At 30.3% G+C, this 15,117-nt stretch overlaps 1 protein-coding gene across 6 annotated transcripts in view; it reads left to right on the forward strand.

The window, feature by feature from the left end:
- The first annotated feature begins 182 nt into the window (after window positions 1–182).
- LOC114319367 (disease resistance protein At4g27190-like) overlaps window positions 183–15,117 on the forward strand; it is a 33,646-nt gene continuing 18,711 nt past the window's right edge. For all 6 annotated transcript variants that reach the window (XR_014341802.1, XR_014341803.1, XM_082891039.1 and 3 more), the window contains exons 1-2: window positions 183–3,987; window positions 11,443–12,180. Coding sequence is in view for 4 of the 6 variants with exons in the window: in XM_082891039.1 (XP_082747165.1) it covers window positions 991–3,987; window positions 11,443–12,180 (3,735 nt within the window). In the remaining 2 variants the exon portion in view is untranslated. The remainder of the gene's footprint in view (window positions 3,988–11,442; window positions 12,181–15,117) is intronic.

The raw sequence follows: 15,117 nt of genomic DNA on the forward strand, positions 1-15,117 counted from the left end.
ACTTTTTCATCATATAAATGAAAAAAATAATATTACAATATCTTTCACACTAAAATGTTTATTTACCATTATTTATTTCAGTATCTAATTATCATTGGTATTTATTTTGATAATTTTAATTATATTAAAAGATAAATTAATATAATTATATATTAATTTATTAAACTGTATTATCTCAAAAGGAAAAACCTCAAAAGAGGTGAGTGCTGCATCAACAGTTAAGAGTTCTTTGTTTAGCTTTTGATACTCTCCTTTCATTTGATTTCGTTGTTGTCTTCCTGAAAAACTTTACTCTTCACTGCCGGCGAATGATTATACTGTGCATTTTTCATCTGTAAGAGACGGAACAAAATCTCAAAGGTTTTTCTTTCTTCATTTCCTCCTTCAATTAATCATATATTATTACTCCTATCTTTTTATCATTGCTTCTTATCCCCCCCCCCCCCCCCCCCAAAAAAAAAAAATCTCTATAATCTTACATTCTTCCTTCAATTTTATTCTGTGTTCAAGTGTTACTCACCAGAAAAAAAGAAAAAAAAAATTCTGTATTCCTTTTTGATTTTAGGGAGCTTTGTTATCTCCTCCACTTCAACTCTATTAGAACTCTTGTTGAACAATTATCAGAATAATATTCTGTTGTGTGTTCTGTTTTCATTTTATAAAGCTCCCTTCTTGGTTTCTATTTCTGTTATAGTACAAAAGCTCTCCTTTCTAGTCCCATTAAATGACAATATAATTCTCTATATTCAACCCTGCTTGTCAGGAAATTTTTTTTTTGTTTTCCCTTTTGATTTTGTCAAGTGTCATCAAAGTGTTTCTTTCCTGTCTTCAGATCCTCTGCAAAATAGTATTTCTCTCTTTGTTCTGTTTTGATTTGCAAAGCTCAGTTTCCTCATTTCCATTTTGATTGTAGTAGAAATCCCTTTTCGTTGTGTTCTAGTCTTTTACATTTTAAGTTTTCACTATCCTCAGAAGAAAAACGTGAGAGAAATGGTCGTGAACTTTGTTCTTCCTGTAGTAATGAAGATTGGAAAATATCTGGTTGCCCCAGTTGGCCGCCAGTTTGGTTATTTGATTTTCTATGACAGAAACATTAAGAATCTGGAGAAGCAGGTCCAAAGGTTGGAAGATAAAAGATTTGGAGTACAGAAATCAGTTGAAGAAGCAGAGGCAAAGAGAGAAACTATTGCACCAGGTGTCGAGCGGTGGTTGAAAACAGTGAACGACCTCAACGAAGAGGCTAAGAAATTCCTCGAGGTTGAAGTGAAAGCAAACAAAGGGTGTCTGAATGGGTGGTGTCCAAATTTGAAGTCACGCTATTCCTTGAGCAGAAAAGCTACAAAGAAAGCTCAAAGTGTGGAAGAGCTACATGGAGGAGGAGTTTTCTCTAGAGTATCCTATCCTACAGTTGTACCTTCTGTGGGGACAACATTTGTATTCACTGGAGGTTTTAAGGGGTTTGAATCTAGAAGATCGATTATGAATGGAGTTATGGAGGCACTGACAGATGATAGTATCTATGTGATTGGGATATGTGGGATTGGAGGTGTTGGTAAGACAACTATGGTGAATGAAGTTGCCAAGAGAGTGGAAGAAAAAAAAATGTTCGATATTATAGTGATGGTAGTAGTGTCCCAAAACCCAAACTTGATTACTATTCAAGTCCAGATAGCCAAAATATTGAATTTACAAGATTTTGGGGGAAACAATTTACCAACTGGAGCAGGGAAGATACGATCAAAAATATTGAGCTTTGGAAGAGTCCTTGTAATATTGGATGATGTATGGAAGAGACTAGAATTGAATGACATTGGAATTCCATTCGGAGATAATCACAAGGGTTGCAAAATTGTGATGACTTCAAGAAATAAAGATGTATGCAACAGCATGGGCACACACGAGAATTTTGAGGTTGGCGTCTTACATAAAGAAGAAGCATGGAATCTTTTCAAGGAGATGGCTGAAATTTCGGACGAAGGTACAAGTCACCCAACTGGTTTGCTGTTGACGCAGATGGCAGTTGCGAAGGAATGTGGAGGCTTGCCGATTGCTATTGCTACAGTAGGGAGGGCACTTAGATGCAAAAACAAGCATTCATGGGATTCCGCTCTTGAACAATTACAAAAGTCTATGGTCAAAAACATCACTGAAGTAGATGAAAAGGTGTTTAAATCTCTGGAGTTGAGTTATGATTCCCTTGATAGTGATGAAGTTAAGAAATGCTTTCTGCTCTGTTCTTTATATCCGGAAGATTTTGATATTTCAATTGAAGATCTCGTTAGATATGCGATTGGGATAGAGTTGTTTGAGCGCATTGATAGTGTGCACCAAGCAAGAAACAGAGTACATTCCTTAGTTGATGACTTAAAAAAATGCTATCTATTGATGGAAAGTGAAAATGAAGAGTGTATCAAAATGCATGATGTCGTACGTGACGTGGCTATATCAATTGCATCTAGGAAGGAGCATTCGATTGTCGTGAGATGTGATGAAGTATTGAAAGAATGGCCCAAGAAAGACCGACTCCAAAAAAACACTGTAATTTCATTAAAAGTTGATGGTATGCATTGGCTTCCTAGTAATTTAGAATTTCCAAATCTTCATCTTCTAAAGCTAGATTGCAATGCTGGATTACCACCAATCTCATTAAAAGATCTCAACAAAGGAATGAAGGAAGTCAAAGTACAAGAGACCCAAGATAGTTTTTACCAAGGAATGAAAGAACTTAAAGTGCTAGCTTTATCCGATATGTACGGCTCATTGACGACATCACTTAGATGCTTGACCAACCTTCGAACCTTGTCACTTTTTCATTGCCGACTTATTGATGATGATATCTCTGTTATCGGAGCATTAGAGAATCTGGAAATTTTGAGGTTTGGCGGCTCTTATATCAAGGAATTGCCAAAAGAAATAATAGGTCACCTTGCTCACTTGAAGGTACTTGATTTGTTGGGATGTGTAGTGGAAAGGATTTACGCAGGGGTTTTGTCAAGCTTATCAAAGCTAGAAGAGTTGTATGTTGGGTCTATATTTCGAAGTTGGTGTGAAGTTGAAGAAAGCAAAGAAGGTGCTAAAGCAATTATCGATGAGCTGGCGTCCTTGTCCAATTTGGTGGCTTTGGATATTGATCTAATAAACATTTCCTTCTGGCCGAGAGGTTTGGTCATTGAGAAGTTGAAAAGGTTCAATATATGCGTTGGTTTTGGATTTCACTATTACACCCCTTTATGTTATCCTTTGTTATCAAATCAGTTGCAGCTTGAAGTTGAAAACATGAGTGCCATTATTGAAATGAGGCTTAATTTTCTGTTGAAGAGCACTGAAATTCTGACTTTAGCCCGGGTAAAAGGTTTGAAAATTCTCCGTGATTTGGTCGGCGAAGGTGGTTTTGAATGCTTAACGAAGTTGAGCCTACGATACTTGGATGATTTGGAATACCTCATCAATACAGCAGATGGGGTTCCACAGAGTGATTTCAAAGGAATTACTAGTCATGAATGCCTACTACCGAACAAGGCTTTCAGTGCATTGAAAGTGTTGGAACTGTCTTGCCTGCCTAAACTGACAAATTTGTGGAAGGGTCCCACCCAACTTGTATGGCTCGGCAACCTGACGATTGTATATGTGAAAGGTTGTGATAAACTGGAAAGTATGTTATCACTTTCCATAGCTAGAGATCTAGTGCAACTGCAGGACCTTTCCATAGTTTTCTGTGAGATGATGGAAGAAATTGTTTCGAGTGAAGGAGGAGAGGATGAAATAGCAGCAATAACAACAGATAAAATCGAGTTTCCTAAACTAAAGAAATTGCATCTCAGAGACCTGCCAAGTTTGACTGCTATCTGCAAAGCTATGAATGCAATTGAGCTGCCACAACTGAGGTCCTTGTCACTGTCGAATATGCCAAAGCTGAAGCGTCTCTGTCCTGCTTCAGATTCAGAGAGTAATTGTGATCCCATCATTCAACCCCTCTTCAACGACAAGGTATGCTTTTCTTATTTAAGAGCTTAATTAATTGCTAATTTGTGAACCACTTTTCATTTTATTTACTATTACATCTCTATTTGAGTTTTAAATTTTTTCATAATTGGGTAATAAGATCGTCTGCATCACTTTTCATAATTGTGTGTTTACATACATATTTGTATTTATATATCTTTATTCCTACCAAATAAAAATAAATAAAATTTATATATCTTGAACCATAATGGTGGGCTTTGCATTGAAGTGAGAGGATCATATAGGGCCATGTTGCTCTGTATGGAAAATTCTATTTTAAAAAACAAAAAATTAGCTTGATTTTTTGGTATGAATGATTTTTTAGGAGGGTCATACAAAATGAATGGTTCGGATCCCTACAACAAATGAATAGTGCGGTTTGCATTACTATTACAACAAATGAATGGTTTGGATCACTATAACAATTTTTAGAGAAAAAAATTTAGAAACAAAATATTTTAGTTGCCAAAAAATTCATTGTTGTATTTTTAGCGATAAAACTAGACATTTAATAATAAATTGCTACCTTTTTAGAACAATTTTTTTGTCAGAAAATAAACCTTTTTAACACCAAATTATTTTATTTCTAAAAGTACATTAACCAGTGATATTTTAAAATTTTATCACTAGCCGTCATTTTTTTTACTTTCTCGGTCCATCTTTTCCTACCGATTGAATTTGCTGCCCAATATTTTTTTGTAATAATATATTTTCACTTTTGAGGATAAAAATATTTGGTTGAAATTTGAATCTTAATATTTTTTGTAATAATATTTTCACTTTTAACAGCAAAAATGTTTGTTCTTAAAATATTTATGAGTATTATTATTCAGGTCAAAAAATTACATTCACTTTGTATATTTAGTAATGTGACATTCTATTAAAATATCTAAATTAACTTTCTCTTCATTATTTTTTAATTATCAACCAATTATCTTATTAACAAATTATTAAATTTAAAATGTAGACTTGCATATTATTTTTTTTGCAATTGTAATAGAGACCCCATATATACCTGACCCTCACAATTCCTAATTTCATCCCAACCACTCATAATGTGAGGCTCATACATACATGAGTGGACTCTCTACACACCAAGGATTAAGATCAAAGGATAAAGCTTGGGAGCTCGAATGAGCTCCCCCCAAATCCCCCGAAAATGGAAACAGAAGGAAACAGAGGGAAAAGAGGGGGAAAAGAAGGTGAAGGCAAGAGAGAGAGAGAAAGAGAGAGGAGAGGAGAGAGGGAAACAGAGAGGGAGAGAAGAGAGAAGAGGGAATGGAGACACACACACACATAGAGGCCCCTGCATTCCGGCCAATCGTCGCAGCTTCGCCGATCGTCGAAGCTCCGCTGATCGTCGCAGCTCCGCCCGGCCGCCGTCGCCTCCGCCTATGCCTTCTCTTCTTCTTTCTTTCTTCTTCTCTTCTTTCTTTCTTCTTCTGATTTTCTGATTGAAAAAAAAAAAAAAAAATGAAAACGACGAAACGACGTCGTTTCGTAAATTAGGGGGATTCAAGGGGGCTCAAATCGAGCTGCGTAGCATTACTCAAGATCAAATTGAAGGTCACGGAACCCAAGAAAGAGGTTCCAAAGATTTCTATTTTTTTAATATTTATATATTAGAATAAATCATTGAGGTGGAGCCCACCGCATAGGGCAAAAAGTTGAGAAAATTCATAATTTCTTTTCCTGTCAACCCACCAAGCTCAACAACTCCATAATGAGGAAGAAATAAATCAATTATCATAAAAGGTATAAAATTTCTCCCTATAGGAATTGAGTTCGAAAGTTCACATGAAAAGTGTTACATAATTACAAAGTCAAATTTTCTGTTGATTAATTTAAAAAGAATAGTACTATATGCATCAATTAGTATATTAATTAGTGTATTAATTGATGATGTGGCATAATTTAAAAGATTTTTAGTATTTGTAATATAATTAATGAGTGGAGTCAATAATAATATCATAACTAGTGTTAGTAAACTAGTTAGTACACTAATTAGTGTATGTAGCACGACCGTTTTAAAAATGATATATTTGAGTGGTTTCAATTTTAAAATATTTATTCAGAATATCTTTTTAACTTCGGTGAACTAACTTAATGGTTCATTCATTTTGTCCGGATCATAAATGAATAAATAGATATTTAATTAAACATTATAAATTTAATGTAAATTGGGTTTTAATTTATTTTGTTCTAATAATAACTTGAGATATTAAACTTTATAAAATAATATACGGAAAAACTATGGAGCACACTCTTTAAAAGTTGTGTACCATATGCATCTTATAATTAAAAAGAAAAATGATATAATTTTATATTTTATGAGTCATAACTAAAAACAATAAAAAAAATTGTCATAACTAAATCCAACATGGGACATAACTAAAATAATGTCATAACTTAAGAAAAAATTAATTAAAATCGAAAATGACACAACTAAGTGTGCATATGATACACCCTTTTGAAGGGGTGTATATTAAAATTTCCCAATAAATAAAGTGTAAACTGGGTTATGTAAGCTACAATTAAGTCAGCATCTACGCAATTTTTTAGTTAATCACTATATATATAGTCAATGTAATCATATAAGAAAAGATTTAGGGAAAATTATATTTGTAGTTTTTGTATTTTAGTCGTTTTGACATTTAGTTCTTATAATTTTAATTAGCTCGATTTAGGGCCGGTCAACCGTTGCCTCTGCTTCCAAATTTTGATAAAATTTAGGGCTCACAATTAGAAATAAGTATCATGTGGTTTTATTTTAAATTTATGTCATAATTACTTCAATACTAATTTAATCTATTTATTTTTTTATTTTATTGTATCATGTCATTCTTGGTTTGTGTCTATAATGTTTCATGTTAAAACTTTCACTCTTAGTTAAAAGTACCAAGTGTATGGTATAAGTTAAATTTTATGAAATTAATCTCTACTAAATAAAATTATTCATAAAATATTTGATTTCAACTCAATTATATTTCCTTATTTTTTTTAAAAAAATATAGCATATAATTATTATATATTTTTTAATAGAATGATTGTAAAATATGTAACAAACAATTCATATCTTAAATGAAAAAATTATAATATATAATTATATATATTAATAGAATGAAACTAAAATATGTAACAAAAAAATACATATCTTAAATGGGAAAAAAAAAAAATTTCATATTAGTCTAACTTGTTAATTACGTGTAAGGTTTGAGTTATATCAAAAATTCTCACCTAGCCCTAACTATTTTAGGAAACTGAAAAATAAGAATTTAATTCAACTAATCTAAGTTCACAATTAAATTGAAAGGTCATAGTAAATTATGAATGCTTATTAGTTCTATATTTAAAGAGGGTTTGGCTTCCCTCCCGTCCGTGATCGGACTGGAGGGTGCTGTTAGGCTTGTGGGGACCCACCACTGGTCTCGTTTCGATAATCCGAACCGTTTAATATGTACAACTCGTCGAGTACTATATGTCTGTAAAAAATCATGTTGATCGAATATCGATAGCTATCTCATCGGATCAGATTTTTGTCAACTGTTTATTTTTTCACCGTCCATTTTTTTATATACAAAACTGATTTGATCACGTAGCTATCGATATCCGATCAACGTGATTTTTTGCAGGTATATAGTACTTGACAAGTTCTACACATTGAATGATTCAGATTATCAAAATAGGACTCGTGGTAGGCCTCCACGGGCCCAATAGCACCCTCCAATTCAATCACAAACTGGAGAGAAGCCATACCCATTTAAAAATACAATAAAAGTACTATTTAATTAACACTTTTCCGTAATTGTTTAAATTTTATTTTGTATTATAAGTTTAATTTTTTTTTTTCTTTTGTTGTAATCTAGATTTGTTAAATCATAAAATAGTAAGACTATATTTTTAATTTTTTTTGTTATTGTAATGATTCTTCATATCTTGAAATATTAAATAAATTTTGGTGGTGTTAGTTATAACTCATTAGTGTGATATTTGTTATGACTTGGTTATATACATTGTCATGTTGATTATGATACTGTTTTGGCTATGACTCAAAATATGTTTAGTTATTAATTTATTAATTTTTTATTTTTTAGTTATGACTGGGAAATATTAAGTTATGACATTTGTGGTAATCAATCCCACAAATATCATACCTTGCAAATAGTTTACACTTTTTTAGGGTGTATACAATAGTATGACGTGCACCTTCTGAAACAACATATGATATGCAACTATTGTGTGACCCATATTGTGTCGTATCATAAAAAGTGACTTGTTAAACTGGTCATCCAACATGTTACATGAAAGAATCATAAATTTTTCCAAATATCATAACAATTACAATTATTATAACAATGTCATAATATATACAACGGTATCATAATAAAGACACTATCAATCATAACAATACGACAATGACTTATAACAAATGTAATTATTTCGAACAAATTATCATAACATTTTTTTTATTGTGATTCACCATAACAAATCATAACTTTTACTAATAAATCATAACCATAGCCCGTTGATTATAAATTTTTCTCCAAAATTATAACAATATTCACAAAATATCCCAACTTTTAAACTTCCGAACACAATTGATTAATCAATTGTATAATATATATAACACAAATATCATGACACTGTCCTAACTTTTGTCGTTATAGTACAATTACATAACACAAATATCATGACACTGTCCTAACTTTTGTCTTTATAGCACAAGTAATTGTATATTCAATTGGCATGAAAGAGTGAATGGAAAATCATAATTGATTGCAAAATAAGTTGAGTTGAAAGACCACAATTGATCGTACAATCAATTAGTAGCCATTGTAAATGAAAGGTGGATTGAACAATCACAATTGAATGTACAATCGATTGGTATAGATTTATATTATTGTTATTTAATTGATTGTACCATCCATTAGAATAAGAGAGTTTCGATGACCACAATTGATTATGAGTTTTTGAGAGAGTCTTCAATAAAGAAAATTATAACAGGTTGAGAAGGTCCTCAATTTTTCTAATTAAATTATTTAATAGTTCAAATTAAACTTCTTGATATGTATTGGTTAAAAAGTAAGGTGCACATGATGTGCACATTTTGATGATGTACACACCCTAGCAGTTCCCATGAATGTATAACAAAAAATATCAATCAATATGTATGACAAAGATCAATCTAAACAATTCTGAAGATTAATCTAACGACACTAATGATTTGCCAAACAAAAATTAACACCTACAATTCATAACATAGAGACTTGAACTAGCTGTTCAATGGGACTTCAGGGATTATAACGAAAATATATGAGAATTATTATTGTACGAATTCAATATGGGATTTTCTATTGAAAAACCCTACTTATAAAATCTGAATTTGATAAAGCTTTTTACAATGTTCTTTAAATTATTATTATGAATTAAGGCTAATCCATATAGATTTGAAAAACATTGATAAAAAAACTACAAGTTAATACACTTTTAATTTTTAAGGTAAATCAACTTTGTGCCCTTGAAGTATTACCAATTCATTTTTTGACCCTAAACTTTATTTCCCAATTTACTCCTTACACCAGTGAATTTTTTTAGTGTGGTGTCTTTGGAAGATTCTACTTTTAATACAAATTAAAATTAAAAAAATGTATGTTACATAGTTTTGAAATCATTAAAGAAAAATGGTAAATTTAATATAATATAGGGCAAATTACGACAGTAATCTCTGTATTTTACTCCTTGTGTCATTTTAATTTTTGTACTTTCAATTGGTTCAATTTTGATCATGAATTTATGATTTTGTTTCAATTAATTATTATTCTTAGTTTTTTATTTATTTATTTTTTTATTTTTATAGAAAACACACACATAAGTGTCATGTGCCATATTTTTTAGGGCAAAATTGTAAACTTAACTCAATTAGTTAACCTCAATTAATTTAGTAATAATGTTTCTCAAAAAACACTTAACGATATTATTAATTGGACCAAATTGAAATAAAATTTAAAATTAAGGGTCAAAATTGAGCCGATTGAAAGTGTAGGGATCAAAATGCACAAGGGATAAAATATAGGGACCACGGTGTAATTTGCCTTATAATAGATTTTCAAGAAGAATTCTATCATACACACCCTATACCATATGCACCCTTAGTTATGAAAAATTTTCTTCGTTAGTTATGATAAATTTTCTTCTTTAGTTATGACATTATTTTGAGATTTTGGTTATGAGTTTTTTTTTTTTTTTTTTTTTAATTATGACCCAAACAATATGAAATTATGTCATTTCTTCTATAGTTATAGCACTTATGGTATGCACCCCTCAAAAGGTGTGTATTGTCGTCTTTTCCTATTTTCAAAGTTAACATAAATCAGAAGAGACGTGTGAAATAAGTTTATAGTCAAATTTATAGATACACATATAGATATAAGAAATAAATAATAAGAAAAAAAAATTAGTAGGATTGGGATTGTAGTAAAAGCAGGATCATAGTGCTAATAGAATCAGAATTATAATGTCTCCTATACGATTTTATAACTATAATTATGGTCACTGCAAGATCTTAGGCTTCTTTGGAAATTGTCAAAAAAGTCAAGTTATTGACATATTTAGGTTATATCATTTTTTAATTTTTTCATGTCTTTTCGTAATAAGTAAAACAGTTAATTTTTTTTGCACTTGCTAGAACAACCCTTAATAAATATAAGATTTTATTGTGATTCGAATTATTTGACCCAACTAAAATTATAAAATCGTAAGATCTTACGATCTAAATTAAGAATCTGATAACCATGAAAAAAAATCCTTGTACCTCATTGAACTACTGATTGATTCGACGCCCCATCACCTTGAATTTAATGTGTATTTTTATATTTGGAAAATTTATGAATATATGGTGTATTAAGATTCTGATGGATTAAGAATCTAGATTAAGGCCCTATTTGGAAAGTTGAATTTGGGTTAAAATAGTTAATAAAGATAAAATAGATTAAAATAGTTAATAAGACAAAATGTCACATCCGAACCATAATCGTTTTATTTTTTTTTCCTCTTACAACCATCAAATCAATTATAAAAAAAAAGTCAATTATTTTTCTAAATACAACTTTTTTAGCCAAATTAAAATAGTTAAAAAGCCGATTAAAATAGTTAAATAGCCAACTAAAATGACCTATTCCCAAATGGGGCCTAAGACTCTCAGTATACCAAAAATAAATTGTGTGTATTTTTATATTTGGAAAATTCAAGAATCTAATAAAATGGGTTAGGTTTTTTAGGTCAATGATCTAAAAATGTATTGCAATAGATTTGTAAGAACTGTTTACATTTAATTATTCAAATATGAAGTATATTAATTTGAAAACTAAATGGATGATGCTTAATGGAATCAAGTTTGTTGTGCTTAGTTATGTTTGTAACACCATGTGAATGAACTCACAGGATAAATTGGCTACCATTGAAGAATTGTCCATCTATCACATGGAGAATCTTATGGAAATTTGGCCTGGGGAACTTGAAGCAAAACTAAGAAAGATGAGAGTTGAACTTTGTGATGGGCTCTCAAATATTCTTTTTCCATCCAATTCAATTAAGGGCATGCAAAATCTTGAAGTACTTAAAGTGAAGGACTGTCGATCTATTGGAGTAGCCTTTGACCTTGAAGGACTTGTTTGGGAAGATGGCATATCAGATTGGGCACTCCCTTCATTAAAAAAGGTGGAACTAAGCCATCTACGAAAGTTGACACATGTTTGGAAGGACAATTTACCAGGAATTCAAGGCTTTCAGAATCTAAGATCCTTAATAGTAAATGATTGTGATAGTTTGAGAAATCTAATCTCATACTCTCTAGCCAAAAGTCTTGAAAAACTACAAGAAATAGAGGTAACTGAATGTGGTATGATGGAATCAATCATTGGAAATGAACCACATGCAGATGATGCAGGGATATCAAATATTATCATGTTCCCTCAACTGAATAGTGTCAAACTCAGTGATTTGCCAAGCCTTAATAGTTTCTGCTCTGAGGCTTGTATGATTGAGGGATCATTGTTGGAAATAATAGAAGTAATCAACTGTCCCAAAATGAAGATACTCCCATCAGCATTTCAGCGTAAGCTAGAGCAACAACAGGAAGACTTTTCAGCCTCGTCTCAACTCCATCTCTTGGATGGAAAGGTACGTTAATTAACTTTAAAATATAGCATTCACCGTTAATTAATTATCAATTCCTGCAAAGAAAAATGGATGGCAAATGTCTGTTTTTGAAAATAGACCAACGATTTTTTTTAGATGACAAATTGAACATGTTTCAATTATCAGATCGAGATAATTTTTTGTTTGGAAGATTTACGCAAAGGGCTCTAAAAAATAAACAATTAAGATATTTCAATAATCTAAATTGTTTATTTTGTGAGAATTGTGCATAAATTATCAATTAAAAAATCATATTGATATGATAATCATAATATTGTAATTTTATCATATTTATGTTCAAAAAAAAAAAAAAAAATGGAAGATCGTCCAGTTTTTTGAATCCATTTTTTTGAAGACAAAGATGATAAAATCATATTGTTTTAATTATTGAATTAATATGATTAGTTTATTATTATTATATTTTATGATCTATACACAAAGACTTTCATAAAAAAAAAAAAACAATTTAAATTAGCAAATGGGACTTGTGATAATCGTACGCCCCTACCCTACCTAGCCCAACCACTCTTCCATATATTTTAACAAAGATTTATTAGGTAAACAAATTTGTAAACATCAATTCTTGGAGTTCTCCATTCTAGTTTATTGATGAACAATAAATGGACAAATAGATGGACATGTGGACAAAATGACAGATTTGTGAATAAATAGATATATGGGTAAATGTTATATGATATTTGAAATTGTTGTTATCATTATGGATAAAAAAAATAATATATAATTTCAGACAATTGCCCCCAAAATTTTAATTTTAAATTTAAATGATTAACCAGAGTGTTCTTTATTAAACTAATATATTGATAATATATGATATGATAAATTGTATTAATTCCCCACCATGATTTGATCATAACTCCCACTTGATTTGAACAGTTTGAGATGCTCAATTAGTCAATCAATACCCATCTAGTTCAATTTTGTTCACATATTTTTTGAATGTGTAAACAATACACATATTTTAATTGATGCAAATAATAAAACTAATTATTTTGGGTCGAGTCATTATACTTTTAGATATGGGATTTACATATTAAAGGAATCCTATTTTGTGTATTTTTTTTTATTGTATAAACAAATTCATTTTCATGTCATGCACTCCTTAATTTGTGTTAATTTTGGCTAATGTATAAAATGTGTCCTATGGTATTTCTATCAAAGGTGGTTTGCCGTATTTGTTAAAATTATGACAAGTTGTGAAGATCATCGTTATAAAAAATTAAATTAATTTGAATACTATAATTACATTATTATATTACATTTATTTTCAAAATAATAAATAGTATATAATAAAATTATAATTGTTGTCCATTTCTATATGACAAATGTGATATAATCATGTAATTATAGTTGTCTAAACAATCTGATTGATTTTCTTGATAGTTTTTTGTTATGATTGGCTTAGATCATTGAGGTTGGCTTCGTGATGGGCCTAGAAGCTCAACAACACCTCCAATTAATTTTGCCAACTGAATAAAAACGTTACTCTAATTTGATATATTATTAAAGATTTTTAGGTCTCTTGAATCTTACTGCTTTATCCCTACTCAAATTCTCCATTCAAAGTCCGTAATTTTTTTTTTTTTTAACGCTCTAAAGTCCATAAGTTTATATTGGTACTCGTTATTGTGACAATGACTTTTTGGATCTTGTCTCTTAATGAGTGAAGCCTTCTTAGGGAATATATATATATACGCACATAAGTCTTAACCATGATATTTAAAAAAATGAAAAAGATTTATAAATAAATTTTGGGTTAATTATAAAAAAAATCTTAAGGTTTTACACATTTTTTACTTTAAACCCTAATGTTTCAATTTTGACAAATTAAATCCTGATGTTTCATTCGTATTTCGATTTGCCTCCTTCGTCCGTCTCTGTCTGCGTAAGGTAACAAAGGGAGTTTAATGTGAAAAATACATGAAACTTTGAGATTTATTTTGTAATTAAACCTTTTTGTTTTTAATGATTTTAATTTTAAAAAAATGGTTAAATACACAAAAAAAACCCTAAGACTTCATGTATTTTTCACATTAAACCCCAATGTTTTTCACGTTAAACCTCCTCCGTTACCTTACACAGACGAAGATAAATGGAGGGTGCAAATTGAAACACGGATGAAATTTCAAGATTTAATTTATCAAAATTGAAATATTGGAATTTAAAGTGAAAAATGCGTGAAATCTTAGGGATTTTTTTTTTTGTGGTAATTAACCCATGAACTTTTATATATACAACTTATTAAAAATTAGGTGAGAGTTGCAAAATTTAGGGACTACTATGTAATTTTTCTTTTTTTATTATACTTGTAGAGTGAGATGGTAACTGTCTAACAGGTGTTAGGGAAGAGAGTTGGATGTGTAAAATTTAAATAGAAAACGCGATTTCTCTATTTAATTTTTGGCTTGAAGCACTGCTTTACTATAGTTTTTCTTGATGATAGACTACTGTATTCTAAAATTCATTTTCAGATTCCATACAAGCTCTTGTACCATATTGTGTCTGATTATTCTATTTTAAGATTGTATTTGGTTCACGAATTTGGACATAGATTTGAAAATAGGAAATAAATAAATAAAAAATGTGTGTGAAATTTAGGTAAATATAATTATATTAATTTCACTCACATTTTATTTATATTTTCTCTTTTCCTTTTCAAATTTCTCCTCAAATTCATGAACCAAACACAACATCAAACCATTTGGATGCTACTGTTTTTCTTTAATTAAATTCCATGCAGTTGTGTCCTAAGTTTAAACCCTTCATTTTCCTTGGCTATTGTTCAAATACTAAGGTTGTATTTTGAATCATGGATTTAGGTAGGAATTTTGAAATAGAAAAGGAAAAAGGTCAATGTGATTAAAGTATAAACTAATTTTTTCTTTATTGTTTCCTTTTCAA

This window comes from Camellia sinensis, chromosome 10 (genome assembly GCF_055761805.1).
Source record: "Camellia sinensis isolate YWXY chromosome 10, ASM5576180v1, whole genome shotgun sequence".
NCBI classification, from domain to species: domain Eukaryota; kingdom Viridiplantae; phylum Streptophyta; class Magnoliopsida; order Ericales; family Theaceae; genus Camellia; species Camellia sinensis.